The 18797-nt window shown below is 53.4% G+C and overlaps 1 protein-coding gene across 2 annotated transcripts in view; it reads left to right on the top strand.

Annotated features, from left to right (window-relative positions):
• Positions 1–527: 527 nt before the first annotated feature.
• The window catches only part of LOC105704041 (cAMP-specific 3',5'-cyclic phosphodiesterase), a 137464-nt gene continuing 119194 nt past the window's right edge, over positions 528–18797 (top strand). For both annotated transcript variants that reach the window (XM_012432898.1, XM_012432899.1), the window contains exons 1-2: positions 528–727; positions 6243–6473. In XM_012432898.1, coding sequence (XP_012288321.1) covers positions 6391–6473 — 83 coding nt within the window. In that variant the 5' untranslated portion in view covers positions 528–727; positions 6243–6390. The remainder of the gene's footprint in view (positions 728–6242; positions 6474–18797) is intronic.

Genomic DNA, 18797 nt, shown 5'->3' on the forward strand with positions numbered 1-18797 from the left:
CGGAGGAAGGCGAAGATTAATCGGAAAGAAGCGACCCCCCAGGGGGGACCGGCGCAGAGGCCGACCGGGAAGGTCGGAGGGGACGGAGGCGAGTGCGACCCCGGCGGGGGCCGCGGCCGAGGCGACCGTCGCGGGTCGACCTCCGAGCTCGGTCTCGGAACGGATCGAATAGGTCGAGAGGATCGAGAGGTGGATCGTGCGGGCCCCGGCGGGGGAGTCGGGGGATCCGACCTCGGGGGAGGCGGCGGCCTCCGCGACTCCTGGGCGACAGCGGCCATTCCGACCCCGAGGCCCCCGGATGTTTCGACGCTGAGTGCGCGCAGGAGGTCGAGGTGGGGGGCGCGTGGTCTCGCTGCCTGCCGTGCGCCGGCGGGGGCGGCGGGGGCGGCGGGGGCGGCGGGGGCGGAGGGAAGTCCGGAATCGCGAGGGCGAGCACCCCCGAGGCCGGGCGGAAGGGCTCCCCGCGGAGGCACCAGGTGACGGCCCCCGAGACCGCGGCCGACGCGGCCCGCCCCGAGGAGCGCGCCCCTCTGGGCGACCTCGACGCGGACCTCGAGGGACTCGACGCGGACCTCGACGACCTCGACCCGGACCTAGAGGCCGAGCGGGAGCGGCGCTCCAAGGAGGAGGACGCGACGCGCGAGCCCGGCACGCAGCACCGCCTGAGCCCCAGGCTGCACGACATCGAGGAGGAGGACGATGAGGAGGGCAGGGTCACCGGAGACAGGTGGGTTCGATTTCCTTCCCTTCCCCGAAACCGACGAGCGCGTTTCCTCCGAGCACGGGCATGCGACGTCGCGACCATCAGACGCCTCTCCGCCGCTTTTACTTTATATGCAGTTTTCCGAATGCAAGAGGAGCGCGCGCGTTTACGCGGCCCGCGTGAGCTCGCATCCGTAATCGAGCGCGGAAACGAGGTCGGCGGCGTCGCGTTTTTAAAAGGACGCTGAATCCGCGACTTCGGGGATCGGTAACCCCGAGTTTCGACCGGAAACGCTCCTCGACGTTCCACGGGGTCGACGATGTTGCCGTCGAGAGCTGCTTTCTAATCTATGTGTCGTAACTATTCGAGGTGCGGTCGAGTCTCGCGATCAATGGGTCGAGAGATAGGTGGAGGGAAGCGAAGAAAACGGGAGATCCGCGGGGATTTTATGCGGACCGCGTTCGAGCCTCGAAACGCCAGGTGGCAGGTCGCGCCTGCAGTCCGCTCCAATCTATTCCCCGGATATTGTGCCCGCCACCGCGAGGCCCCCCGCGATCGTCCTCGTTCAGCGTACGTCCAGGTCGAATGCACGATCGGAAGGGGGTGCATCGGGCAACGCGCACCCCTGCTGAACGGAGACGGCGCGGGGACCATGAATTAGCCGCAAACTCACCGGTGCCGCAGCCTCCGTAGCCATCGTGAGGAAACCACGCCTTTCTTGTCTCCACCGTTTGTTCTTTCGATAGAGTTGGTCCACGACTGAGAGACTCGTCCAAACTAATCGACTAGGGATCGAAGTTGTCGAAACGTAAACATTGGAAGTTCGGGAAGACGCCAAGTCCGCGCTCGGAGACCGCGTGGTGCGAGTTAAGCCGGCCAAAGAAGATAAATAGTGGCAAAGAGGCTTACCTCTGAGAGAGACATCGTCCTTTGTTGTCCGCGGCCCAATTAGGAGGACGGATAAACTGTCCGTCATTTGCTGGGATAGTCGTCCCTACGGCCAGGACGTAACGGACAGTCGGCACAAGCGGACCATCAGGACGGCTCTCTCGGAGTCGAGCGTAAAGTCGCGGGCCACCTTCGCAATCTTTCTCGTCGGGACCTGGAGTCCGATAGATACGATCTTGTAAAATTTTGTCTCGTCTTGTAGAATCTCGCGGAATCTTGGACGATCCTGTAAAAGTCTCGCTGGATCGTTAAAATATATTCTTTCGAGGGCGTCTCGAGGATGGAGCGCGAGGATGGGAGTAGTTTCCACCTAGCGGGTTCGGGGATCGATCCACGCGAGCCCTTTTCTGGATCCTCGAGGTTCTCCCTCGCACTTTTTTTAATCTCCCCCGATCTCCCGTTTCCTTTCCCCGGGTTTTACGCGAAACGGTGTCTCGAGCTTCGACCTCGCGGGTCCGCAATCGAATTTCGCCCAGGTTTATGAGGAGAGTCGACAATGGCTACAGCGGTAAAGTGCAGAGACGTATCTTCTCCCCCTTCCGCTTCTCCAGGCCGCACATTTTTCGAAACCCCTCTTACGGAGTTTATTCGACGAACCGCACCCGGAACGTTTGCTCGGATGCAGCTGGTGCGATGGGATAAGGCGAAAATTATGAAAAGGGGGCGACGAGGCGACGAATACCATTGAAAGATGTATAGGAAAAGGCGGAATTCGGTGCGAGACCGACGAGGGCTTTTCGGTCGGCGCTGCGATCGATGCGAAGGGGCACCGTTTTGCGCGGCCGGCCTTAAAGGAGGTCGTGCATACACGAGAGCATAGGCGTTATGAAAGGACACCGCGGGGTATTTATTAACGTCGCGAAATTGCACGGAGACCAAGGATCGACGAGCCACCGAGGCGATCGAAGTCCTTCCACCATTTTACTAGTTGGAATTTTCGGTCGCTCCGGCACCGCGGAATTTCCGGGAGAGGATTCCTGGCTAAAAATTGCGGATAAACGCCCGAAAAAAAAGAAGACCCTCCCTGTGTCGAACATTCCACGAACCTTCTTCTTCCCCGGCTTCATTTTTCGGATCGCGGTTAATTTCTTTCTTTTTTTTTTATTTTTACCGAGTACTTTTAAGCTCGACTCGGAATCACGTGATTCCTCTAAATTTAGAGGTCTCCAAGTTCCGTGTCCGTACGACCCTCGGTTTCCTCGGAGGCTACAATTTCCATTCTTACTTTACGATCCCGCTTTGTCTCGAATTCTTATGTATAAAACTACGCACGTAATGAGCCTTCAAATCTTCGTTTAATTAGCCTCCCTTTGTTTCCCTTCCCTCTGTTTTTAAATCGCGGCGCATTCTTTGTGTTGCCCCATTAAGGAAGGCATTTCCGTTAAATGGGATTGGTTCTAAATCTCCTGCAGTGCCCGGCCGAGGATTCGCAATTAGAGGCAAATCCTTCCTAACATCTTTACGCCGTAATAAAGCGTGCGACGTCCTTAAAGTGGTCATTTCCTGTGTATTACTCGGCCTCGTCGAGATCGCAGCTGCGCTTCCGTCCCGAAAACGGAGATTTCGGTATTTAGGTCGTATTCCGTGCATTCCGTGATGCACTCGATCCGTGACTTCTGGGTTTGACGCATCGACGCGCGTCTATTTATCACGCCGGATAACCCGTTGTTCCATTCGAGGCTGCGGCCGGGCCTACCGGAGCGACTCCCGTGTCTGACTTTTGTCTCGAGCATAAAGCTCGCGATAAGGACGTCTGCCGTTGTTAATCAAACGCGAACATCCTCGCATCGATCCGCTCCATAAACGCATCTCGGAGCACGCGGGCATACGCGGTAATCGAAAGCGTAGGCCACGTAGGGCGCTTATTTCGCCGCTTCGCGCAATCTCCGACAGGTAATGGCGACGTTACGGCGTTTCCCGGTGAGCTTGGGGAAGGTTGCTCCATAGTGCAGTTTTTAATCTCAAAAATACCCGATGCTCCCTCCGACGCGACTCAGGGCGGAGCGTCCCCTTTTCTCCGTCCATCGTTTCATTCGATTCTCCGACCTCGCTATATCGCCTAGGCATTGAACGACATTTTACCATTCGAGCGTACGACCCATCGCCCAAGAGGCGCGAGACCACTCGACGGGTGACCTACCCCGGTTGTAACGCGCGACTTATGCGCAAAGTCGTAAGCAAGAAGTATCGATCGCGCGATAATCCATTAACCCGGTAGGCGACATTCGTCGCGCGACGAGGACGACCCGAGAATGCCGGATTCCGATCCTTGCCATCGGACGCGCCGGGCGAGCGCCATTTTCCCGCCGGCAACCGGATATGTCGACCTCGACGGTATCGAGGAAAAGTTGAAAGATGGCGGAAAATATTTCTTCGAGGCGGTAACTTGAATATTTCCAGGGGTCGAAATCGTGGAATTATGGAATTATGGATTTCGAAAGGGCGGATCGGTTTTAGGGGAAACGGGGAGGGCTTGGCGAATGATCGAATGGGAACCTCGGATTTTTTCGAATCTCTCGATTGGCCGGAAACGTTATAGAGAACGATAGATCGCGCGACTCTTAATCGGGACACGTCGCCGATGCGACGGCGCGTCATCCGGTTGACGGATAGTCGCGTCGCGGGGATATATTTTCGCGGGTCCGCGATAACGCCTTCGCGATATTTCACCGCGATCCCTCGGGCCGATATGATCGGTGCGATTCGAAACTTGGCGCGCGGTTTCGAGCCGCGAAAGTAAGCTGCACGATATCCGCAATCAGCCGGCGGATTTCCGCATTCGTCGGGGAAATGTCGCCGATCGATCGTTCGGTACGCGCCCGAGGTACGTACTTTTGCGGGAAACTCATCCTGGCCATATTTTCCAGGGCAATAAGAGCGACGAGAACGGGTCGGGTCGTTTGAGCCATTAAAATTGCAACTCCTCTCGGTGTCAACGTTTCTCCCTCCGGGTCGTCGCAATCGCTTTCTTCGTACTCTCGCGAAAATTCAGACCGCGTTCTAAATGGGTGCTCTTTAAGGGCACTCACCACACCCGCGATTTGCAGTGCCTCACGGAAACGATTGCAAACGTATTCCTGAACCGATCGAGGTTAGTTGTAAAGATGCGTTGACGAATGTTTAAATGGGAACGATTTTCGATAAAGCAATGTCATCCTAGTTTAAAGTACCTGCAAATTACGATGTTGCATTTTTTTTAATACGAGAATAATCACTTATCAAAAATTGCTCATATATAATCACTCAACATTTTATTTTCAAAACGAAACCTCGTTCTCGATCCGTTCAGAAATTCGTTCGAAATCGTTGGCCGTAAAATCTCTGGAGTGGATATTCGTGTTAATCGCGTTCGAGTATTCCGGGTATTTTGGAAGTAGCATTTATTTCATACCGTGTAGGGAGAGTTTCTCAACTACGGTCGACCAATCCATATCGGCGGTTGTTTCTCGTTGCCGGATCGGAAATGGTTGGAGCGGGTTACCGAGATGCATCCTTTATCGAGATTTACGAGACGCGACGCGAACGCGCGCCGAGATAACGCATTCCCCTTAATACCTGTTTTTATCACCACTATCAGTCCCCGAGTAGTCTTTTTCCCGTCGTTGACGTCCCAACGTTTTCGGAGATACCGCCTAATGATCCTATCGAGTATTCGCGACGTCACGCGGATATTCCGCGCATTCGAACGATCGCGTCTGTGTGGAAAATCGTAAAAATGAAATCCGATGCGAGCACCCATACCGCGCTAATGCTTTCAAGCTTAACGCGAACCGCGCAGCCTTTTTATGGGCAACGTCTCTCGACGTGGCTTTTCCATTTTCTCTCGAAGCGCATTTGGAGACTCGCACGACCCCTGGAATTATTTCTCGGCCATGGAATGGGATGAAAGCAACCCCCGTTTATTTTAATACTCCGCAAAACGCACGACTACCTTCAAACCTGTTGATTACCATTTTGAAATATCGCATCGGATACCCGTCGAAACAAAATGATGGATGCTCGGCTTGATTAGCGAGGAAGTACCTCGGCGTGTGAACGAACGGTAATCCGGCACCCCGGTAATCGGGGGAAATATTTATTTTCCTCGAGTTACTCTTTCCTCGTCTACATTAATGGCGGTTCGGCTCTTGCCGATGGCGACCGCCTCGGGAATTGTACCGGTCGGCATCAATTTCGCGTTTGCACGGGTCCGGGAAATTTCGTGGACCCGGTAAACGCGCTCGGTCTCTCAGTCGGGTCCCTTCGTCGAATCTCATTTATGGTTTGCACGAGAAGCATCTCTGGTCAGGCCGCGGAGGTGGTGGCTGCGGTGCGAGGGTGAGTGGAGACGCAGAAACATCGTAAACAGAACGGAAACGCAATTAATTATCTCGGAAATGGCGTGCTCTGCATCCACGGAGTGCATCGGAGACCCGCTGAGTGCACTTTAATCGACTGTCCTCGGTTGCCGGTCACGATCGTCCGTCTTTTTCTCGAGGGAGACGCGTGGTCGCGGAATCGGCGTATTCGCTATTTGGGAGGTGTCGATTTTGCCGACCGACAAGGAGGATCGACCGGCTAATTGGGATTAACCCGTTCCCACGGATTGCAGGCCTTTTCAGAAGAAATCACCGACCCCGAGCAGCGGCGGGGGAGGAAGCAGGGCGGGCTGGAGGTCCCGCAGGAGCGTCACGACGTCGGGCGCCCCTGGACATCAGCACCACGTGATCGCCACCGCCGCCGCGACGGCGCAGGCCAGGATGCAGGCCGAGCAGGGCAGCATCGGCGAGCTCAGGGGCTACCACAACCTGCGCTCCCGAAGGCATACCTTGGCCAACGTCCGGTAAGTTTCTGCCTCTTTCTCCTCGAGATAATACCAAAGGCGACATTATCGGCTTCCGAGATTCGGAAATTGGATCAGCGCAGAGTATGCACAGGCAGGATTGTACGATACCTTTGATGACCACTCGATAGCTTAAAGATATCTTTGGAACATGTATGTTACAATTGGTACGGCGTGGTTGAAACCGAAAGCGTTTGATGGCGTTTAGCGTTACGAGGGTCGACGCGAGGTACCCTTTTTACAGGGTATTTAATCGGGCAGAGGTAGGCCCTTAACAGGCGCATCCGTCCACGGAGGGCGAATCCACTTCCCCGGATGTCGACGCTGACGATTTCGTCCGACATGCGCAGTCGGACTCCTTGGGGAGAGAGAAACTATTTTTTGGAATGGGGCCTGAATGGAAAACTTCGGAAGGGCTCGCCTGGTTCTCGGAAGGAGTCGATGCGCTCGCGGAAGGGATCGATGAATTCCGGCTTTTCGAGTCGGTGCCTCTATCCAAATGCGGTTTTCTACTTTTAGAGCCGTCCTTTGGTTTTGGAATTTTTGCGAGACAGCACTCGTCCTTCATCACCGGTTTCGATTTTCTGACGTTTCCGACCACTGGTTGTGTCTTGTCCGGCACGGTGCCGCTACTTTTGGGCAAACAGTCGCAACAGACCTCGCGATCGCAGGACGTCTTGGTGACGTCCTTTCGAGGTTTTTCGGGACCTTTCGATCGATGAGATCGTTTGCCGGGCGCCGGTTCCTTGCACGGACAGCACCGAAACTCTTGGTCGATCGGCTGGTCGAGGGGAAGGCTGCTGACTCTCGGTTTCGTTGATAACGTCGGAGACGTCGCCGTTCTCCAGGAACCGGACAGAGGCGTTGCCATGTCGTATGGCACGAGGACGGAAGACGGTAGGAAACTTCCTCCTACCGAGTCTCCCGTGTTCGAATCGCAAACACAGGACAGTTGTGGGCTGTCCCGCGATCCCGTGGGTGCTTCGCTGTACTTTACGGTGCGAATTTCCCTTTCGGGACCCAAAGGCAACCTAGCTGCGTCCAGGAATTGCCTCAACCTAGCGTTGGTCCTGGCGATGTCGTCCGCGACTTTTTTCCGACCACCCATTCGCTCGATCAGTTTGGTTCTCCTTCGGTCTTGGCCGGAACACTCGCAAGACGACTCTTCCGTAATTTTTTCTTTCGACACTCCGTGCTCTCGAGGAGGTTGCTCTTCCGTCTGAAGAGCCACCGAGGCGCTCGTTATCGTTGATTGGTCCTTCGGATATTCTTGCCAACGCGGTGGCCTAACCTCGATACTCGAAGTCGTCGTCGCTTTCTCTGCCTTTTGCTCCGCCGCCTTTAAACTTTTGCATATACCGCATTCTAATACCGCTTGAGTACATCCGCACACCGGATGTCGTCGAGGAAGAGGCTCTTCGGCGAGACGCTTTGATTCCTGAAAAAAAAAAAATTAGTTGTATCTCCCTTGGACGAGAATTAAAAAAAAAAATACCTGACTTTTAAATATGTACCGAAGGACAAATCGTGAGCGCTCGAGGACCTTCCTTCCTTTGGATTCTCTTCTCATGTACTGTTTCTGTCGAGCTTAATCTCGTTCCATCATCTCTTTGTACCATGGATTTTGGTTCACCCATTTCGATTTCCTTAATTTTCTCCGACACGCGGTCTGCCTTTACGGAAGCGATTTCGATACTTGGCAGTCTATCTTCGGGTTCTAGTTTTATGCTCGTCGTAAACTTTTGAATTTCGGGCATGATGTCCCTGCTATCCGGTTGAGCTGGTTTTAATTCTTGCTTTGGCTCGAATTTACGAACCGGCGTTACTTCATTGAGCCGCTGAATATCCTTACTATCTCTTTTAATGATCTCGCTCCTTTCGGATACGATGCTTTCGGTTTTGAGTTTCTCTTCTTGTTTTAATTTCGGCATTTGCGTGGGCTTATCGGGTCTCGCGCTGCCAATCTCTAGGGACCTTTGATCATCCCCAATTTCTTCTTTAAGACCCTCAGCTTCAACGGATTTAATGTCTTCACCCTTCGGTGCCTTTTTCTCTATTTTTTGTAATTGGACAGGCTCTTCGCTTACTATTCCTCTGCCGAGTTCTGTAGACCTTCCTGCATCTTTAACCTCACTTTTCGGACTCGCATATTCTCGAGGGACGGCATCGACGTCACTCAATTTTTTATCTTCTTCGACTCTCGATATTTGCGCCGATTTCTCGTAACCCGATGGTTTACCAGATTCTTCCGAAATTTTGAAATCTGAGATATCTTTAATTTTTTCAATTTCTTGATGCACCGCATCGTCAATTTTGACTTCTTCCAATTGTTCCAATGCCGGTTTTGGCACCAAATTTTTAGCCGCTTCTGGTTGACTTTTTTCTTCGGATCGTTGTACGCTATCGGTCTTTTCCTTCAAACGACTCGGCTCATCGAGTTTACCCTCTCCATCCAGTTTCTGCGATTTCATAATTTTCTGTTCAACATGCTCGGTTTTTCCAGACACGACGTCATCACCCTTCGATTCTTGCTCCGATGCCAAATCTCGCAATTCGGCAGGTTTTCCTCCCATTTCAGGATTTTTGGATCGTTGAATACTCGTAATTTCTCCATTAATACGTTCAACTTCTCCAACCGTAACATTTTCTCTGTTCAATTCTTCCTTCCGATCCAACTCTTTAATATCCACTGTCCCTTTATTTTCCACCGGTTCCTCCTCCTCGGCGCCGACTCGTTCAATTACTAAACTTGGTTCCTTATCTTCCTGTGTCACCATCATTCGCACTCCCTTTTCATCGGCAGCTTCTGCAATTGCCTGTGGGGGACAAAGGATGTTCGGTAAACCGATAAGACCGAAAAATATGCTCAAGAAAATACCCTTTATATTTACTTCCTGCTCGCCAGATTCGGCCTGCGTCGTCTCCGATTTCGTCGATACAACTGCCAGGGTGTCTGCATCTTGACGCAGTCCCTCTCCGGTACTATCTTCTTCAATTTCATCCATCGGAATCTCTATCTACAACGGGCGAACGAGGGGTATACCCGAGCAGCGGAAAGGCATGCCATTCCGTAATCCACTTACGTCGAACTTACTTTCGCAAGCGCTCTCATGCTCTCCGACAACCCCACCGCATCCGGCTTCTTCGCGGAGCACACCGAGCATTTCTGGAAAATTGCGATGATGGTCGCACTCGGGCCGACAACGAAATGGCGCGAATGCGAAGTCACGAAGTCGAGAACTCGCAAACTTACCGAAATGACCTTTGCGATGCCATCCGTGGTATCGATCCACGAAAGGAGTTCGGCCCTCGGTACTTGCACGAGGTCTTCCCCGGCTTGACTGCCTTCGTGTTTGGCCGTGCGAGCTCGGGCCAAAGCTTCGGCCAAAACTTCGACGTGTTTCCCTTCGGCCCTCGCGATATCCCCGATGGAGGACCTACCCTCTTCCTCCTGGGCAAGATGCCTCAACGCGGCTTCCCGATCTACCTCGGCCACGTCCTCGCCACCTTCTCCACCCACGCTCTGGTCAACCGTTTGCTTCCGCTCCATTTGTGCGTCAGCTAAAAGGGCCTCGTCGGGCTCCGTGGAAACGTCCGCCCTGAGGTCTTCCGGTACTTCCGCGACGATGATCTCGGGGCTCGAAATCGGCGCCGCTTCCTCTTCCCGACCTCGCGATTCGACCCCCGCTTCCGGCGCGGTCGCCTCGGCGATCCCCTTCGGTCGTGGAGTTTCGGGCGATTTTGGAGCTGCTCCTTCCGGCAAATCGTCGTCGTACCTTTCCGTGACTACGCCCTCGCAAACAAAGCTGGGCGAACAGGGGCTGCCGGGGTAGTCGTCGTCTTCGCTCGAGTCATCCTGGTCCAAGTCGTCTCTGGTAGGACCTGCCGATTTTTCCTGAGCCGGGACCACGGCCAAGGCCGCCTTCTCCGCGACCGTCGCCCCAGCCGACGTCCCGACGTCGGCCGTCTCGGCCAGATCCTCGTCCCCCCCCGTCACCGCGTCCACCTGTTCCGCATCGACGTACTTCGACAACTCGGTTCGACACCCCACCAGCCGCTTTTTTAGGCTCTCCAGCTGGTCCTCCAGCTCGCACACGCGCTCGGCCAATCGCTGATTGGCCACTACCTTTTGCTCCAGCTGTTCTTGCACCGTGCTCAACGTGCTGGCCGTGTCCCCGGCCATCTTCGACCATAGCTCGTCGGCCTGTTGCAGCGTCCTCATGTAGGCACACTCTCGTCGCTCCAACTCGGCTATTTGCCTCTTCGTGCACAGCTCCGATTCCGCCAGCTCCTGGAGTCTGATCAAACAGTCCAGGTCCGTGGACCGCATGGAGCTCCCGCTGGTCACCTTCTCCACCCACGCTTTTCTGCATTGCAGGGCTCCGCACTCGCCCTCGGTACAAGACTTTCCTTCCTCCGCCTCTGTCTCTTTTTTCGCGTTCGTCACCTCCTGAATCAGGCGCTCGATCTCCTCTTTCCGCTGCTCCTGAATTTTCTTGGCTTCTAAAATTCTCCTACTTTGCTCCTCGAGGGATTTTTCCTTCTCGGTTAAGATGGCTCTGGCTTCTTCCGCTCTTCGTTGAGCCTCCTTCCTTTCGGATTCCACCTCGCGAACCCTGCAATCGTAGTGCCGGCTCGGAGTGCTGGGGCAGGTCGCGAGATCGGAACTCGCATCTTGGAAGTGCTTCTCGATTATGCGACGAATACTGGGCACCGGTGCTCCCTGCGACATTCGCCATATATTCCAGACCATTACCGCCGGCATGGAGCACTCCAACATCTCCATGCGTTGCCGGAGGTCGCCCTCCTTCTTCTCTAACTGCTCGTTTCGCACCGACGACCTTCCTATCAGTTCTCGAAAGCGTTTTTGGCACCTTCGCGTGTCGTTGCTCCGCAAGTGGCAGGTTCCTCTAGGAGGTGGAGGTTCTTCGGGTTTAGCGGATCGCTGCTCGACGGAAGCGGATTTTTTCTCGGCGGGGACGCCATCGGCATCCCTACCCTTCGAGTCGCTCGACGGCTCTCCGCCTACCTCATTATTTTGTGGCTCGTCAACTTCAGAGGTATCTACCCTCGTTTGTAAGTCATCCGATGGAGTTCCTCCTTCCTCCGTTTGTTTCAACGATGCGTCCTTCTCCGGGAGGGCAATTTCTTTTGCTACCGCGGTCTCCATCGATGTAGTCTCCCCTTCAGGTGCAGCATTCCTTGACGCAATTTCCTTCTGTGGCATAACTGGTCCCGGTTCGACCTCGCCGGATGCATCCGCGACCGAAGGATCACTTCGATCCTCGACATTTTTTCCTGGAGTCGTCTCTGATGAATTCTCCACGATCGTGCCGTTTAAAGAACCCTGTGTCTCCTCCTCCCGTGCCTCCTCCTGGCCGTCCTTGTCGTCCGCCATGTTTCTTAACGCGTTACATGGTGTTCACGGAAGCGGTCAAGAGGAGAAGTCGTTTGACCTTTTTTGGGAGAAACTTGTCCGCTTCTCGGCGCCGGAAATTCCCCCGGAAAACGGGATGGTGAAATCAAATTCCAAACTCTCCGTCGTCCTGCCTTTCCGAGGACAATTTTCTGACCTCATTTCTCTCTAGATTCTACTTTACGTGTATTCGTTTTCATACATGAGCGTAACTCCGGTATCCAGAATTTTCTAAACTGGGCAAGAACTATGCATTGAGAGAATTTCTTTTGGTCGATTCTAACCCTAGGAATTTATTGAGTAACGCGTCCATGTGCGGATTTGATCTTTGGGTGTGAAGTTGTCAGAGCAATCGAAGACTTCTCGCAGTTAAAGCCAAATTGAAGGTGGGTTCTAAGTTTGAAGGGTCCTAGGTTGGGTCGATTTGCTCGAGGGTTTCGATGAATTTCAAAAACCGTTCGAAAATGATATGGCCGGAAGAAGAATTCCAGTAATACCCGTGGCTTTAGATATACAATCCCCTTTTGATGATGTATTTTATACCTCCGTTGGCGGGAATTGCCCCGTGCACCGCGAGAGGTAGAAGTTATTCGATTATCGTCGTTTAATCCGGTTATTTGCCAGACCCTGATAATTCGAGAATACCCTCTGGGCCCAGGTCCTTCGCGATAGCTTGACGTTTGACAGGGCGAGAGAGGAGTGCGAAGCTCACTTGCCAGAAGAGAGATAGCCTCTTATTTTCCAAGCGATTTTTCTGCGTTTACGCGGCTTTAAGGACTACGATCCTTGAATTCCCTTCTCGACAGCCGAGAAGGGAATTCAAGGACGAGCCGCGGCAAATTAATATCGGATAAATTTCCGGCATATTTTTTCGAAAGCGCCTTTGTCTTCCATCGTCTATTTTATCCGGGGAGAGTCGGCTCTAGACGTTATCCGCGCCAAGGGAAAACTCGCTTTAGGTAAGCGATGGATAAATGTATTACCTGGGAGGGCTCGTTTGAAACTTTCATAATGGAAAACCAAATCCCTCGAAGCCCGTTGGCTCATCGCGTGAAAAAAATTAGCGGAGCGGAACTTGAATTGGAGTAGGAAAATATGGAAAAATGGAGCTCGTTGGACTGAGCGCGAATTTCGAGGGAGACCCACCGCGTCGACCCGACCTAAAGGAATCGGTCGGTTCATCCACGTTACTCCTGAATTTCGGACTGCAACGTGCCAAGAAACTCTAGGAAAAGATTCCTAGCAGGGTCGCCCGGCTCCCTCGTCCTCGTCCTCTCAGGGTTAATGATTATCCGCGCGTATTCTCTTTATGAGTGACGTTTCATTAATAGTTGAGCCGAGTTCCGGGGGTGAATAGAAAATGGTCAAAGGAACTCGAGGAGCGTCGCTCGTTACGCCAGAAATCCTCGAGTATTCTGGGCATGTGCCCGAAAACCAAACTTGCCTTCAACTAAAAAAACCTCGATTTTCGAAAAAGAGGGGGTTGACTCAAAAAGCAGTTTTCTCCAATTTGTTAATTAATTATTGAAGTTAGGATCATTGTTTCAATGGTACCACATGATACAAAGTGAGTGCAATTTGGTACGAAAAAAATTGTTAATTTTCGGAAAAATAGGGGTCAGCTTTACGGACATCACCAGACGCGATTCTGCCATACGTTCTCCATTTCTGGGATCGCGAGTCCATCCATAGCGGATCCAAAGTCGTCCGCCTCTTTTCTATCTCACGTGACGGAGAACGGAAAGGGTGGCTTCCCTTTCTCTCCTCGATTCGACGCGCAAATCGAAACTACCGTGCAGTCCGATGACACGGCCCAGTGCGTTCGAGATATCGTATCGCGGAGTCGTCCCGAGGTCGGAAGAACTCGCCGGCGAGTGGACGCGCGGACGAGCTCGATACTCGGCCACGCGCTTTGCGGCCGGCGGTGTCGAAATCGATGGAGCTCGCATTGGACGGCGCGTATGCTAAAGGCTCGCGTTCGCCTTTCCCGTGTACGGGCATTAGTCGCCCGGTGAACTTTGCAAGGGTCTCAACTAATTATAGGCGCGCCGGAAGAAGATTCAACGAATTTCCTTGGGGTGAGGCCGCACCGTCCGGTCGTCGAGCCCACCCTCGATGCAACCTACAGGGAAGGGCGAAGGTACCTCCTCGAAATCCAAATGACTACGCCCATTTATCCAACGTTTCCGACCTCGGAGAAAATCCGCGGCGCGCCCCGTTGGAAGAGCCGCCGTCGAGGACGGCGGGTCGTCGCGGGGAAATCGCGGGAAAAAAGTGGAGCGATCGGCCGACGCGCTTTAATATTAATTTCGTGAGGTTCGTAGGCGAAGGCGGGCTTTTGTGCCGTACCCCCTTAGGGTATGTAGGTTAGCCGTGACGTCACCGGCCGCCTCGTGACGCGGTTCGAGTGAAATATGCAACCCGGCCTCTCGGCCGCGAGCTTTCGAGCTTCTCGCGGTCATTGGCATCGCCGCGGCGGATCGCGGAGGCGATTCGAGGCGGAAATCCGGATGCGCCGGTAGAATCCTGGAGAACCAAAGGACCCTTCTTGGCCAATGCATTTTTCTTTACCTCCCTTCTTTCGGGTCCTTTGTCGCCCTTCGTCCCCTTTGTCGACGCCGTTCGTCTTTTTCCGAGGACGTCCGGCCGGGTCGGGCAGTCGATATCCTTCGTGGAGGTATCGAGCAGACCCGTTTTCGAAACAACGGATTCGCTTTTGGTCGTTTCGAGGCCTTCCTCGGTGCGACCTTCCAGGTGGAGGCTTTCGTCCCCGGCACTCGGAGTTCCCGAGTTAATCGTCCGCTCGGCGAGTAGAGTCGTATAAATACCGACGATGAAACGCGACGTGCGAAACGCGCCGTCGAAAGCATTGATTTCCGATAAGTGCATTAAAGTTTAGCGATGCTCTCCATTTCGTCGGATATTTCCGGCGTGCAGCTGCAGTCCGGAGGTGTTCGAGTAGTTCGTTGGGTCCATTGAAACGCCGAGTCCTTTCGAGGTATCTTTTCCTTCGCGTTTTTCTCTCCTCGCGAGAGATCGAGAAAAGCGCGAGCCTCCGAGCCTCGGCGAAATTGATAATCGTCCCGTTAACGCGAGACGGCGAATTCGCGGGGGAGGAGGGAGCCTTCTCGACCCGCCGTCCGCGTATTGGATTTCTCGGCTATTCTCACCTTCCCTCTGTTTGTGCCGAGATTCTTTCCCCGGCGCGGCAGGAATCTCACCCCCTTCGTTTCGTATTCAGAAAGTTTCTACACACCCACGGAATCTGGATTTCAGTCAAACCGTTTCCCGGACTTCCCCGCGAGCCTGGAAGCGAAGCTCCTCGTTTCCTCTCTTCCTCTTAACTCTCGACTTATAGACCTTTATTGCGCGCATCGCGCAGAGTAAAGTCACAAATCGCCGAGCCATTCGATCCCATAAATAATATATTCCAGGTGGGTCATCGATCCTTTTCTTCGCCGAAGGGTTTAACGGCTCCATCGAGACGCGCAGGAGCTCGACCCCGCCGTAATCTCCGTACCTGAATTCCAGTCCTTACGGGATATCGTTCCCCGAGACGCGATAAAGCCCGCGCCTCTCCTCCCGGTCGGGTTCGACTTACGACCGAAGCGATACAGCCAATTCAATGCGCGAACGTATCTCCTGAAAGGGCAGTAACGCCTCCTCTCCTCGGGTTTTATCGAAGCACATCGGCCGGTGAATAATCCTTTCTCGACCTTTTAGACTTCTCGCCGGTTGTCTTCTTTGAAAGCGCCGGAACGGCGAGGGGCGCGCCGAGCCGTGGAGATAAAACGCGGCCGAATCAATTAATTAATTATCCCGTCGCCGGAACTCGTCTAATCGAAAACTTCCTTTGATCCGACCGTACGTTCCTTCCGTGCGACGTCGAGTCGGGATTAGCGGCTTAATCGCGGAGTTCCGGCTAAACAATCCCATCGGGAGGCCGCGATTGAATCGTCGCGGTTCGCTCGCTAGGGTGACGGGATTTAGACGGCTCGGCCTAACCTCTTTCGGCGTAACTTCCGGTTATCTTCTCCGATTTTACGGTACCGAGGATTTTCGAACTCTAGACCGGTGGCGGCGGTGGTGGGAAGGCGAGCGGCAAAGGAACGCCAGCGCCGCCGGGGCGCGGGCGGCAGGAGGGCGAAGCTCGTCGCCATGGCGACCGGCTCGGCTTCTTCGGGAGTTTGAGGGGATCGATGCGCAGTGGCGTAGCGTCCGGCGGCGGCGGCGGCGACGGCGGAGGGACGGCGCGCGTCCAACAAGTGGGGAATGGGTTGCCGCCACCCGCCCTCCCTGCGAGATCGTTGATACGCGCAGGGGTGGAACGCGCACCCACGCGCAACCGTGCGCACTCGCGCCAGGGCGCGTGCGCACGTACACCGCGGCGCGTCACGAGGATACCTGCCGTTTACGGGGAAATTCTCGGCTATCGACCTCGGGGATGAGCGCCGCCTGCACTATTTTTATATCGATTCATGGTAGGGCTTTTAATTTCCAGCCGGCTACGCGAGCCGGAAGACGAAGCGGACCGCTGGAGGCTGGAGGGAACGCGAAACTCCGCGGATTTTCGCAATTTTCTTCGATCGATCGCCGATAATACGATCGACGACGCGATTATACGGGAAGATGTTTCGCCCGTTTTGTCGAGGAGAGCGGAATGGAGAGGCCGTGGAGCGTGTCGCGAATTTTTAGTACGCTTTAGGGCAACGGAGGAGGAATTCGTTCTACCCACCGCCCGCGGTGCGACGGCGTAGGTGTATCCATCGTCTGTGGAAAATTGCGGGACAGCGTAGACGGGAACTGCGGAATTTTTCTATCGATCGCGGTGTAGGGCTTTTAATTTCCATGCGGCTCGATTCCGCGGAACGCGCTTCCGTTAGAAGTAACGTTGAGAGTGGAGTAGCGTGCCGATTAAAACTGTGGAATTCGTTACGGGTTTTTGAAATTGAGATTCTTTCGGGGAAAGGGGGATTTTCGCGGAATACCCGATAATGTTACCGAGAGAGAGGATCCTTTGCGGCGAAAAAGAAGTCCACGGGGCCAGGGAAGGATTAGTCATGCCGCTTGGTCGAGTCGACGTTAGACCATCTATATTTCATTTTCGCGGGGGATTGTAGATATCCGGTCGGCGGCTTAGCTTATCATCCGTTCTCAAAGCTTTCGGTGCAAGGTCGATGATACAGGGGCGGGACTCCCTTTTACATCGCCAGTCTCCCGTAACTTCGCCTGTGAAAGGGATATCCGCCGTTAACGAGAAAATTCGCGGCTGTCTACCCGGAAGCGAACGTCTTTTAAAATATCCCCGCGTTAATCATTCGACGCCCGAGTTCTTTATTCAAATAAATTCGGTCGACTCGTTTGCGTCCCTCGACTCCATCGGGTCGCGATAGAGGAAATCAATCTTTCCGTTCTCTTCGAATTCGATCATTCGTGCCGTTGAATGGCTGATTTAGCCTTCCGCCATTTTTGGTCTTCTGCCTCTCAATAATCACAGCCATTTCTGTCTATTGTGTCGATATTTTGATGCCGTATTGGAAAAGCCGTCGGTGAAAACAGCCACCTCCCAACGATTGTTCGCGGATTAAAACGGTTTACTCACAAAGCTAGAATTCTCCAATTTTGGCCACCCCTATTTCGCTATGGACATTCCGGACTTCCGAGTCAAGAGTTTCAAATGACGAAATATATCCAACCTTCTTCAGCCTTTGGACGGCAATTATTTCAAGTATCTCAGGTTTCCCCTCCATAGTTTTCCGCTCTTGAGGATTCCCTACTGTACACGTGAAAGCTCTATACCGGGAACTCCGCATCAAACAAATGTTTGTTTCGGGCAAATAAAAATATCTTCGAGTACGAACGGTACGTTGAGAAAAATTGAATTTCAAGATCGGCATAGTCGAATCGCCCTGGAATATGCCGTGAGGTAATGTAGCGGAAAAATGTATACACGAGGAGAACGGAGACTATTACGCTCAATCAGTTTTACGTCCTAACCACAAGGTTACAATGGACGCGTTAAAATAAGCGGTAAATGGATCGAATGACTGTATAAAATATTGGCACGAAATGAAGCCTTAGTCCCCGCTATTTTTCATTAAACGGCACGGTGGAGACACTCAATACCCGACGTGCCGCGTACTTTATAACTACCTGTAATGGGCGCTATCAACCGAGCTATTGTGGTAAAACTAACCACATTGGTGATTTCCTAGTTATGTCATCAAAGTCTCATTACTGTCACGATGTGCCATGTTGCGTCGCACGACGCTGATACGAGGGGAACGGCGACCATTTCGTGCACCGAACATATTCGAGGAACACGCATTAATTTCCAGTCCATCCGGACTAAACCAATCTCAGGTGATTAATAAAATCCCGGAGAAAAGAAAACGGCGGGGCCAACGCTCGTTTCCCAACCATGCGATCCCTTCGCAATGGGCACCGTGAATCGCGATATCGCGGCAAAACTAGGTCCAACATCTGTACCGCTGTTATCGGAATCTCTTTACTGGCATTATACGTCCTGCTGGGCCGCGGCTTATCGGGCAGTACATTTGAGCGGATATCATCCACTGCACCGGTTCACGATGCGGCGTGTCCAAATAAATTTCCTTCCCGCTGGATGGATCGATCATTAATTGGGATACAAAATAAAATTCTCGGGGTCGATTAACTTATCAGGACATTTATTAATCGTTCGTGCGTCGTTGCGTTGTTTCGGGGCAAATAAAAAATGTTGGTCCGGGTTGCCTCGGGTGGATTTCGAAGTGAATTCGAAAAAACGGGAAAAGTACGTCACGTTCTCGACGCAAGGACAGTTTTCAATTACCGCTACCGTCAACCGACTGCCACCGAGGCATCCGGCAGATAACTCTTTTCCATTCTCGGTTTCCGATGTTTTTCCC

Source organism: Orussus abietinus, unplaced genomic scaffold (genome assembly GCF_000612105.2).
Source record: "Orussus abietinus isolate OABI.00-Male unplaced genomic scaffold, Oabi_2.0 scaffold11, whole genome shotgun sequence".
Classification (NCBI taxonomy): Eukaryota; Metazoa; Arthropoda; class Insecta; order Hymenoptera; family Orussidae; genus Orussus; species Orussus abietinus.